Raw genomic sequence first — 17,523 nt, 5'->3', positions numbered from 1 at the left:
TAACTTAGTTTTTGTTTGTAATCAATGTAGGTAATGGACATTTAGTAACTGACTCTCACAAAGTAGGAGGTTGTCAGTTCGTCGGTATATTTTATTTTGTTATTGTTAATATAAAAAAATAATGGGATAATTTAACAAAGTTGCAGAAACTATTGATGCAAGTGTTACATCACAAACAGAATTCAAATTCAAAATCTTTATTGCGAACAAAGTGTCAGTATAAAATGTTGAGAATCTTACAACTAGGTATGTTCTTTGAAATACTTTGAAATAAACGAGTATTAAGGTATCGTCGAATATGTCTGGATAACCCAAGTATTCTTAGATAGTTGGTAGTCAGGTAACTGGGTTGAAGAGGTCAGGTAGGCAGTCGCTCCTTGTAAAACACTGGTACTCGCTGCATCAGGTGAGACAAGAATCCAGTCCCAACATAATTGGGAAGAGGCTAGGCAGGTGATGATGAGATTTTTTGGCTTTTGCCTACCCTGCAACTGCCAAAGAAGTTCAAATGATTGACCACCTATTGGTGACTTATTAAAATATAGTTTACCTTAATAAGTATCTGTCCGCTACGCGTGTGAGGGTTCTTGAAGGCGTAGAATATCCACGAGGCGGCCGCGCATATAAGCGTGATGGCGATGAACGCTGCCACGGCGCCGCCGAGCGGGGACCGAGCTTCGTGAGGCATGGGAGCCGCCTGGGATGACTGGTCGCTCACCGGTTTTGGTGCATCAGGCTCTGTTTTTTGTAAAAAAAAAACGTCTTTTTATTATTATTATTCTTTATTGCACACATAAATACATTTTGACACACTGAATACAGAGATTATGGAAACGGCGAGCTTAACCCAGTGTTGGGTTCTCTTAAAGCCAACCTTAGAGTGAAAGAGTGAATGTTTTTTGTTGGTATGCCACCTTATTACAAAACGTGGTTTTTAAAAAGTATCAGCTTCAAACCACTCGAAGTTAGTGTTAAGGTAAGTTAGTGTGTGTTAGTTAGTGGACTAAACCTATTACTAAAGCGAGTACTTCGCAAAACCACGATTTATAATAAGGATGGTGTTTATACTTTATAATTCTATTCAGCGGTCTACGATAAAATAACAAAAAGTTTACATTTGAGGCACCGAAACTTTTTGGAATCTTATGAAATAAATATAGATGGATTTGAAACTTATAAAAATCTGTCAATTCCAGTGTTGTCACCCATATCTAGCAGGAACTTCTTCCCGCACTGGGACAAAATATAGCCCATGTTACTGAATTGAGACAAAATAAAGTGTTTGATGTTAGAAGTGTCGGGTATAGTTCGTTTATCTATACTAATATTATAACGAGGAAAACTTTGTTTGTTTGTTTGTTTGGTTGCAATGGATAAACTCAAAAATTACTGGACCGATGTTAAATATTCTTTCACCATTAGAAAGCTATATTATCTGCGAGTAACATAGGCTATATTTTATCCCGGTGCGGGCAGTAGCTCCCACGGGACGCGGGTGAAATCGCGGGAAAACGGCTAGTTAATTATATGAAAATGAAAAATGTTTTTATTTTGTCTCAGACATTGCTTTCTTAACATAAAATTGAGGCATATACAGTTGATACCTTGATACCACTCCACAAAAGTATGTATTCTTATTTGTTTTAAACGTTTTTTTTTTAAGCCTTTGAGATGTTATGTACTCACGTGTGTTAACAACAGTATCGTGTTTAGCCTGCTGGTCGGTGGTATAAGCGGTGTTGCCAGTCGCCGGCACTCCGCTACTGTCGTCCTCTCGCGCGGGACACATCGTCGCGTTCACTATCGTTGTTTTCTCGCATTCTGTAACAAAAATTATATATTTATGTGTGGACAATTTTAAGACTGCGTCGTGCAAAATAATACAAAACGGCCGTCACAGTTAAAGGGATATCACCAATACTATTATCAAAATTACCATAAAAAATATGTATTGAGCACCACAATGACTGTGTTTACAATTCATCGTTGGCAAAAATTATAATTATTGTCTAGTTAAAATAACAAAAATGTGTAAACATGGACAAAAATCTTAAAATAGCACGTTCGTATTTAGTTGAATTTTGATAGTAAACTGTTACAATTTTTCACAAACTTTAATGCATATCAATCTATAATAATCATACTACAATTTGTCGTTTTAAAATTTTCGAAAATGTAGCTTGGTTATTTTAGACATTATTTTGTTTAAAATTGGGCCGCTGCGCGCCCTGTTTTGAATCATACGCAACGTACACCGGCCGAAAGTTCAGTCGTCCACGAGAGCTCGGAGAGTGGTCACGTCTCATCGGGAAGCGACGCGCCGATAACGATACTTCGCGATCTATTGTGTACTTATACCTTGCCAAACGCAAACGCAAACTGTTGAATAAGGTAAGTCATATTTTTTGTTTTTTGAGTTGTTATTATATTGTGCATATCTATGTTTTATTTATACTATTCAAAGCATATTTTTGTAACATTTTTTAAAATGTTGTTTTAGTAAAATGGGAAAGCTTAAGGAAAAAAATTATAAGAAGAAAGTTGGCGCTAATTTACGAAAAAAAAATGTTCTCGGAAAAAGTACGTATTTCTTTTTTTTTATAACGGATATAATCTTTTCTTCAATTTTTGTCAAATATTCGATATGGGTATCGTGTAATAGGTTTTTGGGGGTGGCGATTGCAAATCTGACATCAATTTTAAAATTCAAGATGGCGGATGCTAGTTTTTGTCAAATATTCGATATGGGTATCGTGTAATAGGTTCTTGGGGGCGGCGATTGCAAATCTGACATCAATTTTAAAATTCAAGATGGCGGATGCTAGTTTTTGTCAAATATTCGATATGGGTATCATGTAATAGGTTCTTGGGGGCGGTGATTACAAATCTGATATTAATTTTAAAATTCAAGATGGCGGATGCTAGTTTTTGTCAAATATTCGATATGGGTATCGTGTAATGGGTTCTTAGGGGCGGCGATTGCAAATCTGACATCAATTTTAAAATTCAAGATGGCGGATGCTAGTTTTTGTCAAATATTCGATATGGGTATCGTGTAATAGGTTTTTGGGGGCGGTGATTGCAAATCTGACATTAATTTTAAAATTCAAGATGGCGGATGCTAGTTTTTGTCAAACATTCGATATGGGTATCACGTCATAGGTTTTTGGGGGTCGCGATTGCGAATCTGACATAAGTTTTAAAATCTTTTACCATTTTTAGGAGCAAGTCCGGATGGTATTGTAGAAGAGGACAAAATTGTGGAAATTAACTGTCCTTATTCAGCCAGAGACATGAGTGTTGACGATGGCATAAGAGAAAAGAAAATTATTTTTTGGAAAAGAGACAAGGAAGGTAATATCAATCTAAATAAAAATCATGATTGGTACTTCCAAGCACAAGGACAACTTCACATTACACAAAGAAAAACATGTATATTTGCCGTTTGGACTGAAGTAGACATGAAGGTTGAACTAATTGAGGAAGATAAAGAATTTTGGTGTAAAATGGAAGAGAAATTGAAAGCTTTTTATTTTGATTGCTTACTGCCTGAAATTCTTGATTCTCGGTTAGATAGGCAAATGGATATCAGGGAACCTAAATATATTCTTGATGCAATCAATCAAAAAGATAAACGAAAATTATCGTCATAAATCACATGAATACATTCTTAAATTATGCACCAACATTCGTAAGTTAAGTTCAGTCTTCAGTCCGAGATGCAAATGTGCATTTTTTTTGTATAACCTATCTTTGTGGTTGGAAATAACTATTATATTTTTTGAATGAGGTTGATACATTCTTGTGTCTTTTACAGTTTCTTTTTATGTATTCTCACACAAATTTTGGTCAGCTGATGACAAATTTGGAAAATCAACATTATTTTTTCTGAAATTAATTAATGCCTTTGATTTCTCAATTTTTATTAAAAAAAACTACAACTCTTCGGTACAACCTGTATAATAAATTAACCACGTTTCTGCGCTTTAAGTATGTTTTTGTAAAATTCTTATCAAGTTGTTTTACGTCAGGTTAAATTAAAGATTTTTTTATTACAGATTGGTTTTATTACAACAACCTACCCATATATCTTACCTACTTACTCACCTACCAAACCGTTCGTTCGTACGTTCAGCGGTTAAAGATCTACCCTTTTAAACTTGAATATAGTTATCGGCACGGCACGGTTCTCGGCGGAAGAGTGGGGATCGCTTTGCGCACTGTACACATAAGGCAATAAACCAATAAATCGCTTCTGCGCAGGTGAAGGTCATAGCCCAATATCCGTGCCGATAACTGTATCCTATTACAGTAACTTGGGAGGTGATTTTCGAAAAATCCAAAAACTTCGTCTTTTTTTCATCATATCATTCAAATCCGTTCAGTAGTTTTCGTGTGAAAGAGTAACAAAAATTCATCCAAACAAACTTTCACGTTCATAATATTAACAGGATTAGTTTTATTAATCGGATTTATGTACCTACACAGAACCGTCAAAATATTCATTATTCGTCTTTTCAATTCACTCAATACACTCAAAATTTAAAAACTCTAAGTTACACTCAGTCACTCAAATTCTAAAAATTCTGACTTACTCACTTCTGCCATGCAACGCAAGCGGCCACCGAGCGAACTTGTCGTTGTGTGCGTAACGACGCACACAACTAGCGCGCCGCAGTAAATACCTATTTTCCGCGCGCTGTGTTCGCTCGGCGCAGTCTTAAAATATATTAGGTTGTTTTTAGGATTTAACTTAAGGTACTTAAAATGAAGTGGACTGTAAACACTATGCTATATGCTGTGGGTGAAGCTAATAAATAATAAATAAATGAACAGTAGGTACAATATGTTGTTCGAAGTGTTATTCTGAACATGTTCAATATAATGCTGAATGAGTGGAAAAACAGATTCGTATAAAAGTTTTATGGCAAAGTAGCTTGTACTGTACATCCCTACTAATATTATAAATGCGAAAGTAAATCTGTCTACCTGTCTGCCTGTCTGTAACGCTTTCACGTCTAAACCACTGAACTGATTTTTAATAAAATTTGATACAGAGATAGAGTTGACCTTGAGAAAGAACATAGGATAGTTTTCATCCCGGACTTTTGAAGAATTCTCTTGGAAACGCAATATAACCGAACTCCACGCGGGCGAAGCCGCGGGCGGAAGCTAGTTGTACAGCAACTTAAATTCACTGAAGAAAGAAAGAGTGGTGATGCCACAATTACATCAATTTTTGAAAGCTTTAAACAAATACGCTTTCTTTTTAAGTACTTACTTCTTAACAACCAATCTTGTTTGTTCCTATCTGTCCCACTGGAACATTTCTGTATCTGCGGACACCACGTGCACTGTAAATGTAAAACACAACATATTATTATTCATCACTCATTACATAGTATAAAACAAAGTCGCTTTTTTTGTTCATATGTTCCTTTGTACGCTTAAATCTTCAAAACTGCGCAACTGATTTTCATGGAGCTTTTTTAGGGTTCCGTAGCCAAAATGGCAAAAACGGAACCCTTATAGTTTCGTCATGTCCGTCTGTCCGTCTGTCCGTCTGTCACAGCCGATTTACTCGGAAACTATAAGTACTACAGTGATGAAATTTGATGGGAATATGTGTTGTATGAACCGCTACAAAAATATGACACTAAATAGTAAAAAAAAGAATTGGGGGTGGGGCCCCCCATACATGTAACTGAGGGATGAAATTTTTTTTTTCGATGTACATACCCGTGTGGGGTATCAATGGAAAGGTCTTTTAAAATGATATAAAGTTTTCTAAAAAACATTTTTCTTAAAGTGAACGGTTTTTGAGATATCAGCTCTCAAAGTGGTAAAAAGTATGTCCCCCCCCCTCTATTTTTATAACTACGGGGTATAAAATTCTAAAAAAAATAGAGGTGATGCATGCTAATTAACTCTTTCAACGATTTTTGGTTTGATCAAAGTATCTCTTATAGTTTTTGAGATAGGTTGATTTAACTGTAATTTACGGAACCCTTCGTGCACGAGTCCGACTCGCACTTGGCCGGTTTTTTTTTATTAACCTATGCTGTACCACTGCTGGGCAAAGGCTTTCCCTATCTATAGCCTTGCATTTTTCTCTATCCATCGCTGTTTGTAGCCAGTCCGAGAGGAAGCTGTTCAAGTCTTCTTTCCAGTGTTTTCTTGGTCTCTGAGGAAGGAGCCATGGTGGTACTCAAGGAGCAACAGATTCCACATTGATGTGGCCACTCGGTCGTATCGTACGGCTGATAGCCGGGAGAGACGGCATAAGCCGAGTAGCGGACGTGAAGACGAAGAGAGGTATAGTGCGATGCGCTTATAACACCATATGAAACACCTATGTATACTTATACTACCTTGTGTATATTTTTTGATGTTATATTTCAAGCAATATTTCCGTAAACATGTATTAATTGTTGCAAATGTAATGTAAACCTATACCTATATTCAATTATTATTTTTTTTCTTAAGGGGGAGGTTACTGTAGGCTACGCACACATTGTACTTTTGACCTATAAGATTATGTTATGTATGTGTTACTGTGCAGCGATGTGGCTGCGCCCGCATTTCATGTAATTGTATTTAGTCGCCAATATACCGTGAACGCTTTCGGATGTTTTATTTCCTTGACACCCTTCTATTACGTAGTTGGATATAGCTTGTGAACAGAATCTATTCATATTAGCTAAATCCTCTTCCAGTTTAATCCTTGAAGATCGTCCATCTTCAACGCCGGGAGAAGTTGAGAACATCACGTTGGCCGGGTGACCGCGGGCGGAGCCGAGGGCGCAGGGACCGTCACAAGAAGCACTGCGTCATCGTCCACCGTACCGAGCGCGCACTTACATTTTCTTATAATTTGTTAATTCGGGCATTCCTAAGTGTTGTAATCTATACAGCCCACTATTATACCTATTAGCTACGAAGTTACTGGAGTTTTGTTCTACCAACACCCGTAGGGTATACACATTAACATCTTCTAGTTACTAGTCATATTTTGTCATTATGGTATGATTGTAATCCGAAAGTATGCATGTCATCCTCACAAAATTCTATGTTTTTAGCCCCTAGCACGCCACAAGACATGTATAAAATAATAATGTCATTAAAAAACACTAGCAGCGTAGGCAATGATGGTATTACCACACAAATATTAAAATCGCTTCAGCTGAGATAAGCGGGCATCTCAGTCACATACTCAACCTTATCATTCTTGCGGGCGTATATCCAGATGGATTAAAAACTTCAATAATTAAACCTCTATTTAAAAAAGAAGACAAGGAATTGATGGAGTATTATAGACCAATATCACTTATACCGGTTATATCAAAGATATTTGAGAAATACATTTATAAAGAATTGTATAATTACATGGAGAAATACGATATACTTTGTGAAGAACAAAAAGGATTCAGACATCACCGAACCATTAACATGGCTATCTTTGACTTTTTAAATAATATTATTAGTAACATGGATAGACGAAACCCTATTTGTGCTTTATTCTGCGACATGACTCAGGCTTTCGATTATGTCCATTATAATACGCTACTCAATAAATTAGAAAATTATGGTATTAGAGGCAATGTGCTCAAACTTATTAAGTCATATTTAGAAAACAGAACACAAATTACTGAAGTTAGCCGCATTAATGTAGTCAATAAGCATGAAGAGATAGTCAGATCAAGTGAACGTAAAATTTCATTCGGCGTACCACAGGGAAGCGTTATGGGACCATTTTTGTTCATACTATATGTGAATGACATGCCGTTATCCCTTGAACAACCTATAACAATGTTTGCAGATGATAGCACAGTAACGATCCCTTGTAAAAGCATAAGCACATACGAAAATTATATTAACAACACACTTGACTCAATAATTAGATGGTTGGACAAAAATAATTTAAATATAAATTTAAGTAAGACAAAGGTAATGCACTTTAGACAGCGAACTCCTGGAGGAAGTACTCTGCACATACATTACAAAAACAATAATATTGAGGAAGCGGGTGATACAAAATTTTTAGGACTGCAAATAGATTTTAGTTTGAATTGGAAGGCACATGTAGATATGTTGTGTAAAAAACTGAGCTCTTCCGCCTTTGTTTTGTATAGATTGTCCTCCATAGTGAATGAGAAAGCGCTACTTACGGCTTACTATGGAATAGTTGAGTCCCATTTAAGGTACGGAGTCATTTTCTGGGGGAACTCGACTGATCGAGACATAGCTTTTAAGGCTCAGAAAAGGTGCCTTAGATCCATGTTTAAGCTCAAAAGTACAGACAGTTGTGTGCCCTATTTTAAGCAATACAAAATCCTGACACTTCCATGTATCTATATCTTCGAAGTAGCTATGTTTGTTAAACAAAATCCGTCTCGTTTCCAACGGCTATCTGATGTATGTCCGAGGAATAGACGAGACAATAGTAAATTATGCATTGTGTCGTGTCAAACGAGTCTAAAGCGCAACAGTATCTATTGCATGGCCCCAATGATATACAATAAGTTACCAAATGCCTGGAAAGACTTAAGCACACCACTGTTTAAGAGTAAGTTACGCCAATTTTTAAATGATAAAATTTATTATACCATTTCAAATTTCTTAGCAGAAAAAATATAATTTATATGTATAAATGTTTAATTGTAAAATTAGTAGTAAGTTAATCGATCTCATATAATATTGTGATTATAAATAATAGATTAATAGTAGGTAATAATGTTTATAATAGTAGGTAATAATGTTTGCATGCCGAATGGTAAAATATGGCTGAACTTTATAATTATAAGAACTTTTGTACACCCATATTTGCAAAATAAAAATATTCTATTCTATTCTATGTATAACTAATATTATAAACGTGAAAGTAACTCTGTCGTCTATCTGTCTGTCTTTTCTTCACGCCTAAACTACTGAATCCATTTGTGTGAAATTTGGTACAAACATAGTTTGAAGCTTGATAAAGGACATAGAATAGTTTTTATTAAAAAATATATATTCCAGACATATACCGCCATCTATTGGTCAAACCAAAAATCTACCGGAAGTCACTATTCCACGCGAAGGCAGTCGCAGACAAAAACTAGTACTTGATAAATTGATTCTTTACCAACTAGGCCACCACTACTTTCATGTAGAAAACTGATACTCTTTCGAACAAACCTATGCTACAATAAAGCTAAGCAAAAAACCGGCCAATTCGAGTCGGACTCGCGTACGAAGGGTTCCTTACCATTATTTATAAAATGGGCAAAAAAAATCACGTTTGTTGTATGGGAGCCCCTCAAAATATGTATTTAGTTCTAGTTTTCAATATTCATTGTTATAACGCCAACAATAATACATCATCTGTGAAAATTTCAACTCTCTAACTATTACGATTCATAAGATCAACCTGGTGACAGACGGACGGCGAAAACAATAGGGTCCCGTTTTACTCTTTGGGTACGGAACCCTTTTTTTATTTGTTTCAGCTGAGGAAAATGCCTGACGCATACACACACCGCCCGGGGAGACGGTGAGATTATGTAGGGCTTGCACACACTAAAAACCTCAGCGTTTGCGCCGTCTTCTGCCTTTTAGAGAGGGGACCAAAGACGACTTTCGTGACTGGGTACGGAACCCTAAAAAGATACTCACATTGAACCCAGTATCATGGTTGAGGCAGGAGTCGCAGCTATCGTACTGCAAGCATGTCGGTAAGGCAGTCATCTTCAAAATGGTGTTGTTCGTGATCAAATGGTCCTTGAAAGACACGCGGTGGTACTCATAGATCGTCTTGCGGCGAACGTCTGAAAATATTGTAGAGATATGTTATTTATTGTGTTATAGATAAAATATTATCTAAAAATCATAGAGAAACGAAAAAATCATCCCTACTAATATTACAAATGCGAGAGCAACTCTGTCTGTCTGTCTGTTACATTTTCACGTCTAAACCACTGAACTGATTTTAATAAAATTTGATACAGAGATAGAGCTGTCTTTGAGAAAGGACATAGGATAGTTTTCATCCCGGACTTTTTAAGGATTCTCTTTGAAACACCATATAACGGAACACTACGCGGGCGAAGCCGCGTGCGGAAGCTAGTTAGTCTATAACTTTTTAACGCCGTTTCCCAATATGCTATCTATCCATTGTTTTGCTTATTAGAGATAAGAATGTGACATTACTTGTAAGCCAATCAACAAACCGACCTTTAGAAAGGACATAGGATAGTTTTTATCCCGGACTTTTGAAGAATTCTCTTGGAAACGCGATATAACCGAAATCTACGCGGGAAAAGGGGAGGTGTCATTTATTTTGATGATTTTAGACGTCTTTAAAAAAAAGGTTACTATTACTTACAGAAAACAATTTTATCAGTAAGGTAAGCATCACTGATGCCGACTTTCACAGGGTGTTCAGTATCGTTGATCTCCTGCACATCGATCGGTATGTCTTTGTACGCGAATATGATGTCGCCGTTCTTATACAGAGTGACCGCGAACGTGAACTTCTTCGTCGTGTTCTCTTGAAGGGTCACGTTCTCCCAGAATGCGGAGAACTTCTCACCTGGAATTGTTTTTAATGTAAATGTTAGTATACAAAGTTGTGCGGGAATTTGTTAAACATCTGTATTAATGAAATAGGTATTTAAAGCATTATATTAGTTGTTTGATTAAAGTACAAAAAAGTGTATACCACCACGAATATAGTGATTGTAGGGACTCTAATAGTATTGTACCGGTACTAGGTTGCCTGGGTAACTGGGTTGAGGAGGTCAGATAGGCACTGCAGCCAATTATAATAATAATGAGGGACTCTAATAGTATGAAACAAATAGTTTTATACATACAGTTTGAACCTATTGTTATTCGTCAGCGTTGTGTCAAAGTTGGAAAACAAGCGTCACAACATAATTGCAACTTCATCAACATCAGTCAACCTGGGGGGTTGCCTGGGTAACTAGGTTGAGGAGGTCAGATAGGCAGTCACTCCATGCAAAACACTGGTACTCAGCTGCACCCACTTACTTAAATCCAACCTCAAAATAGTAAGGAAGAGGCTAGACAGATAATCCTACTTATATCCTACTTCTTCTATATATATATATATAAAAGAAAGTCGTGTAAGTTACACCACTTATAACTCAAGAACGGCTGAACCGATTTAGCTGAAAACTGGCAGGGAGGTAGTTTAGAGCCAGGAGAAGGACATAGGATAGTTTTTATTACAAAAAAATACAATTTATTCCGGACATATAGCGACATCTATTGTTCAAACCAAAAATCAGCCGGATGCCACTATTCCACGCGAACGAAGTCGCGGGCTAAAGCTAGTATATTATAAATGTGAAAGTTTGTGAGAATGTATGGATGTATGATTGTTATTCAAACACAAAAACACCTGGACCGATTTGATTGATATTTGGTTTGTAGATAGGTGATAACCTGGATTAACACGTAGGCTACTTTTTACCAACACACCACGCGGGCGAAGCCGCTGGCGGAAGCTAGTATAACTATAATACTCACCATCATCATAAAGTTTGATCTTGCTATCATTAGTGAGAGTTGTGTCAAAGTTGCCCATGAGTGGCGCGATGTATTGTGTCGCTGCCAGCCAGTTGTGAACATGCTCGCCAGTGTATATGAAGCCGCCAGTGGCTACGGTCACGTTACGAATGTTGTGCCCGTAGAATGGGAAGTCGAAGCTTAGCTGGATTGACTGTAGGAAAAATAAATGTTAGAATCCTTACAAATATTATAAATGCGAAAGTAACTCTGTCTGTCCGTCTGTTACGCTTTCACGTGTAAGCCACTGAACTGATTTTAATAAAATTTGGTACAGAGACAGAGTTGACCTTGAGAAAGAAAATAGGATAGTTTTTATCCCGGACTTTTGAAGAATTCTGTTGGAAACGCGATACAACCGAACTCTACGAGGGAGAAGCCGCGGGCGGGAGCTAGTGTCATATATCGCTGTCATTTGTTAACTTGACCTTCAAAAAGTTTTTATTTTCAGACCGCTCTGAAGAAATGACATTATCTGATAATCATCTGCATGATTAGGCCTTTTATCCATGTGGGAAGTGGAAAGTATTTCCCTTGGGACGCTGAAGAAATCATGGGTAACAGTTGGTATCGAAATAAGGCTCATTTGCATCATCCAGGCAATCTTGCTAAGATACAGGCATGCCAGTTTGGGTCCAATATCTGTCATCATTCATTTGTTTATTGCTTGGACGCACTAATCTCAGGAACTGAATTTGAAAAATTCTTTCAAGGTTGTCTAGCCCACGTATAGAGGTAGGCTAAAGGCTGTCATATGAAGCTGTTTGGACAAGATGCAAATGAACCACTGTAAAAACTTAAAGCTTCTTTAAATCTATTGCTGACTCTTTCTTTGTCATTAAGATAAAAAGTGTCAGCAATAGATTTAATGAAGCTTTAATTTTAATGGAGCTTTCTGAAACTGAGGGAAAGCTATTAAATTAAATAAATATGAGAACACACTGACCGTGGCCCGCCTATGCGAGTTGCTGAGCACCTGATGTACTTCGGCCTTGTTGATGGTGATATTAGCCCAGTACTCTCTGAAGTAATCCTGGTTGCCGATGAACGAACTGTTGTAGAAGTTGTGGTGATCCTGGAATTATATGCCGTTTTATTAGTTACAGTCTAACACGATATGATATGTTTATTTATTCATTTTTAAATATGTTAGTTACATTTTATCAAGGGTTATTAAGTTGAAGGGTAACTTGGTTGTGGATGTCAGATAGGCAGTCACTTTATGTAAAACACTGGTTCTTAAATACCCAGCTTTTTCCAATCAGCTGATTACCTATGAGGCTCCATTTGGTCTTATATGGTCTATTTAATAGCATATTTGATGCACCTCCAACCAAGTCGCCATAGCAAACTAATAAACCCAAAATCAATAAAAACTTACGTAGGTCAAATTAGCGAGGTTCTCCTCCGATTTGATCCTCTCAGGCGTTTCTTTGAAGATATCGGTGAAATCTGAAGAAAAAAAAAGATAAATGAATGAATATCAATGTAATTTAGAAAAAACTAGCTGAAGGAAGGAAATTCTTCAAGTTAACTCAAAAGCCTTTGTAACTCGGGGATAGTGTGGCTGTCAAACAGTGAAAGTTTTTCAAATCATTTCAGTATCGAAACCTTAAGGTACAAACAAAGAAACAAGCAAAAAAATCGTGAGTACTTTTTATACCATACTCTCATTTCATAAACATCAAAATTTGCGTATCAAGCCGACAATTTTCCGCTAAATCATGACATTCCGTTGCACTACATATAACAATTTATTTTCACACATTAATACATCTCTTCGATGGTCTGGCTAGATGCCAGACGCCATTTTGTTTACACAAACTACACGGTTGCTATATAAATCTGCATAATGTGTAAGAACTAATCTTCTATATCTATAAAAGATCTATGTATATAAAAAAAAGAAAGTTATGTTTGTTACACTAGTTGATAACTCAAGAATGGCTGAACCGTTTAAGTTGAAATTTAGAAAGGAGGTAGCGTGAACCCGGGAGAGGCTAGACTCTTTAAACAATATTTGTTTCCTCTTTACTATATTAGTATAGAATACAAACTTCTTATTTAGTTCCTTATGACGTCATATCGCATATGTTAAGAGCAATTAATAAGGTATTCAAATGAGGCGTGTCTCATTCGCCTATTTAAGCGTGTGGTATGCTCGTATATAATTCATTTGTTTCGCTCTTTATTCCCGACTAAGTACTACATTAAATACGACTTAGGCGCATGGAGAATAAAATACGACGAGCGGTGATATAAACGTTACCAAAATGGGTATTTTGGAACCCGCCCACTTTTGTAGAACCAAAAATCTTCGAAAAACGTCTCAAGGAACCCAAACGCCTCGTTAGTTCACTCTTAACTGACTGTTTTGATCAGGTACGTATTTGACGTAGAAGAATCTCATCTTTTAATTCCTCATTGATTAGACATGTGCTTAGCTATAGATATGTAGCCGCAAACAAACAAGAATCAAATTAGAAGTATCTTCATATGGATTCCCCAATTGCCATTTAGATACTCGTTACAATTTAATCATTGTTTTTCTGTAGTTACCCTAAAATGCTGTCATTAAACATCCTTGGCAGTTACGGGTAGTCAGAAGCCAGTAAGTCTGACACCAGTCTAACCAAGGAGTATTAAGTTGCCCGGGTTAACTGGGTTGGGGAGATCAAATAGGCATACGCTCCTTGTAAAGCACTGGTACTCAGCTGCAGCCGGTTAGACTGGAAGCCGACCCCAACATACATAGTTGGGAAAAAGGCTCGGAGGATGATGATGATGTTGACCCTACATCCAGGCTGTCCCCAACATGTTAGGAAAAGGCTAGACAGAAGGAATTAAACCATCCACTATTATCTTCCTACCTTAAGACCAACAAATCAAAGTATAATCAGATCTATTGAATTCTGATTGCTGTCGCTATAGCTACCGTTGCTAATCAGCCAATTTTCCACATCACGTCGAGAAAGCCTGATTTCACTTTTTATCGACTGAATAAGTAGCCTTCAATTATGTTTTGAATTGGAAAAATCATTGAATTTGAACATTATATTTCAGTATCTGGTCTTTATAAGTAGTCGTGGTGGCCTTGTGGGTAAAGAACCAACCTCTCAAGTATGGGTGCGGGTTCGATTCCAGGTCAGGCAAGTACCAATGCAACTTTTCTAAGTTTGTACGTACTTTCTAAGTATATCTTAGACACCAATGGCTGATAAAAAGGTGAAGGAAAACATCTTGAGGAAACCTGGACTATAAAGTTTGCAATCACCAACCCGCATTGAGCAAGCGTGGTTATTAATGCTCAAACCTTCTCCGCGTGAGAGGAGTCCTGTGCCCAGCAGTGGGACGATAATAAGACTGTAACAGTAACAGTCTTTATAAATCTGGTTCTTCTATCCTAATAGACGAGACATGTGTTGCTGGGGAGTTTGTTGCGCCACTTCTTCTTCCCAGCAAAAACACATAGGAAGTGGTGAAGGGTGAGCGTTTTGGGGGCTGTCTTTTGTTTTTGACAATCTAAACGTGCTGATTTATGAGACTAATTTGAATAAACGTTTTTTAGTTCGAGTTTTTTTTTTAGTTCTCAACAATTTCTTGTCTTTATCCTGTAGAACTATTACGTCTTACTCGAAGTAAGGGATGCCCAAGTAAGTGGGTTTAGGAGGTCAGATAGGCAGTCGCTCCTTGTAAACCACTGGTACCTACTCAGCACAGTTGCTAGTGGTTAGACTGGCAGTCGACAGGGGTAAAGGCTTAGGCAGAGGGGATAAAAATTCTTTGAAAAAGCAGTATTTAGTGTATAGAGGGGGTTATAATGACCCAGATCGACTTTTGGTGAAAGAATATATTTAAAGCTTTGCCCCAACTTTAGGTTAGGATCAGCTATCATATCCATAAAATAAGTTGATAAACACTATCAGTGATCATTTACTGACTGAAAAGAAACTCATAATTTTACATTGTTACTAAGTAATGAAAATATTATGAAACATAAATCAATCAAACTATTAACAAGGCCAATTCCACTTTCACTGCTTTGAATAACAACAATCTGTAAGTACCTATATAACAGTTGTTTAGTTGTAGTAAGGACTCTGAAACTACTGAACCGATATGAAAGATTCTTTCTCTGTTAGGAAGCTATGCTACCCTAAAATTCCCGACTGACGTAGACTATATATCCAGGTACATACAGAGAGAAAATTCCAAGGAAATATTAATAACTGGCCAGAGGATCCAGAGGGAACTACTTTCCGCTCCTGGATTGAACCATTTTTCAGGCCCTTGGCTACCGCTGTCAGAAGTATTAGTGTGAAAGCGGGACGAAAACACAAGGTTACTTAAAAGCAATGATATTAGGTATAATACATGGCTAGAAAGAACTAGCGTACTTGTCAGATGACGGCTGATAGAAGAATATGGAAGAAGAAAATATGCTGCACCGAACCTAAGTAAAATTGAGAAAAGGGCAGGAGGATGATGATGATTATAATTTAGTAGACACTCACTGTCATCAGGCACGATGGGGTCACTGACTTTAGGCAGTGAGTCCGTCAGGTTCCCGGGAATATGTCCCGTGAGGTTCACGTGAAGAATCCCGGAGCCGTTGACACCCAGCAGCGGGATTTGTGTTACGGACATCACCGTGGCCGCAGCTGCATCTGTCGAGAACAGAAATAAATACATATTGACTTATCAAATCAAATAATTTATTTCCAAAAAAAAAACAATCACATTTTACGAGAGCAAATAACTTAAAATCACGTATCCTAATCAAGGTAATCAACCTTCTATGGATATCGCATTAGACTGTCCGATAATCGGTGACCGATTTTTGTAGACTTAAAATAGAACACATTGATAGCACAATTGTGCAACAACCACATCCTAGAAAAAATCGGCAAAAAAACCCTATCAAGAACAAAATACTGTCCTACTAATAGTCTTGGGCAGGCAGCCTTATGAATACTTTTTTCAACTGTAAGTATTGGATCTAATTAGAAATTGACGAATATTAGCATCAGTCACTTCGCTCAGAGCTTTCCTTCATATTAAGAGTATGCACTATCTAAGGGTAGGTACTCGTTCATAAAATAAAGATCTTAGCGTAAAAATGTGTTAAAAAATAGTAAGACATATAAAACGCGCACAGCTTTAGCTATCAACGGCAGACTAACATTTAAGCAGGAATTCCACTAACATCCTGGCTGACATAATCGCCATTAGCGTAGGTGGTATATTTTCGCTCACTTGCAAGCAATGCACACAAAATATCGCTGTATAATGCAGAATTGCAGGGAAAAGATAAAATAAATAAATGGGCTTGAAGTGATGGTAAGACAAGACCTAGAGACAGACATCGTTAAAGGAAAGTTCAATGATCGTTGCTCATGTAAATACTGAATATGCTCAGCAATGGAACACTGTGTATTTTCCTAGGTTTTATGAAAATTCGTTCAATCGTTTTATAGTGAATTAGCGACCCGCCCAAGCTTCGCACGGGATAACAGTATTTCCCCACTATTTAATGTATGTTATTATAGATGTAGAACACTTGAAACACTCTATTTGATAAAAAAACGGCATGTAAGTCGGTACAAAGGGACAGAAAATAACATAAAAAACGGATAGGTATAGGAACAGAAAAACCGACTTTGTATGATACCAAACATACTCATATTTTCCCAATCATAACATTAGTAATGCATCTAAAAATACATGAAAACTAACGTTGTAGTCTCCAAATAAAAATGTCTTTAGTTAAAACTACGTAGACTGCGAGCGATTAACTACTTTTATCTCAATGTAGTATATAAGATGACCGATCTCTGCGGTTATTATGATATTTACGACGACTTGCAGCATGACTCATAGTTTAAAAGAACTACTTCTTGCATCTGTATTATGTACATGGATATTACGTAGTTTCTTACACTTATAGCCTAA

At 37.0% G+C, this 17,523-nt stretch overlaps 1 protein-coding gene and 1 long non-coding RNA gene across 2 annotated transcripts in view; one reads left to right on the top strand and one right to left on the bottom strand.

The window, feature by feature from the left end:
- LOC110377566 (plexin domain-containing protein 2) overlaps positions 1-17,523 on the bottom strand; it is a 55,472-nt gene that overhangs the window by 3,294 nt on the left and 34,655 nt on the right. The window contains exons 3-11 of the mRNA XM_064037214.1: positions 16,086-16,238; positions 12,953-13,023; positions 12,518-12,646; positions 11,533-11,725; positions 10,364-10,570; positions 9,655-9,806; positions 5,282-5,354; positions 1,687-1,821; positions 551-738 (exon numbers count right to left, since the gene is read on the bottom strand). Coding sequence (XP_063893284.1) covers positions 551-738; positions 1,687-1,821; positions 5,282-5,354; positions 9,655-9,806; positions 10,364-10,570; positions 11,533-11,725; positions 12,518-12,646; positions 12,953-13,023; positions 16,086-16,238 — 1,301 coding nt within the window. The remainder of the gene's footprint in view (positions 1-550; positions 739-1,686; positions 1,822-5,281; positions 5,355-9,654; positions 9,807-10,363; positions 10,571-11,532; positions 11,726-12,517; positions 12,647-12,952; positions 13,024-16,085; positions 16,239-17,523) is intronic.
- LOC135117637 (uncharacterized) lies at positions 1,855-4,055 on the top strand. Its single transcript, XR_010277025.1, has 3 exons — positions 1,855-2,391; positions 2,501-2,580; positions 3,223-4,055. It is a non-coding gene; the product is annotated as an uncharacterized LOC135117637 (long non-coding RNA).

Source organism: Helicoverpa armigera, chromosome 1 (genome assembly GCF_030705265.1).
Source record: "Helicoverpa armigera isolate CAAS_96S chromosome 1, ASM3070526v1, whole genome shotgun sequence".
Lineage (NCBI taxonomy): Eukaryota > Metazoa > Arthropoda > Insecta > Lepidoptera > Noctuidae > Helicoverpa > Helicoverpa armigera.
Note: the sequence above shows the minus strand (reverse complement) of the source record. Positions and strands in the feature narration are given on the sequence as shown.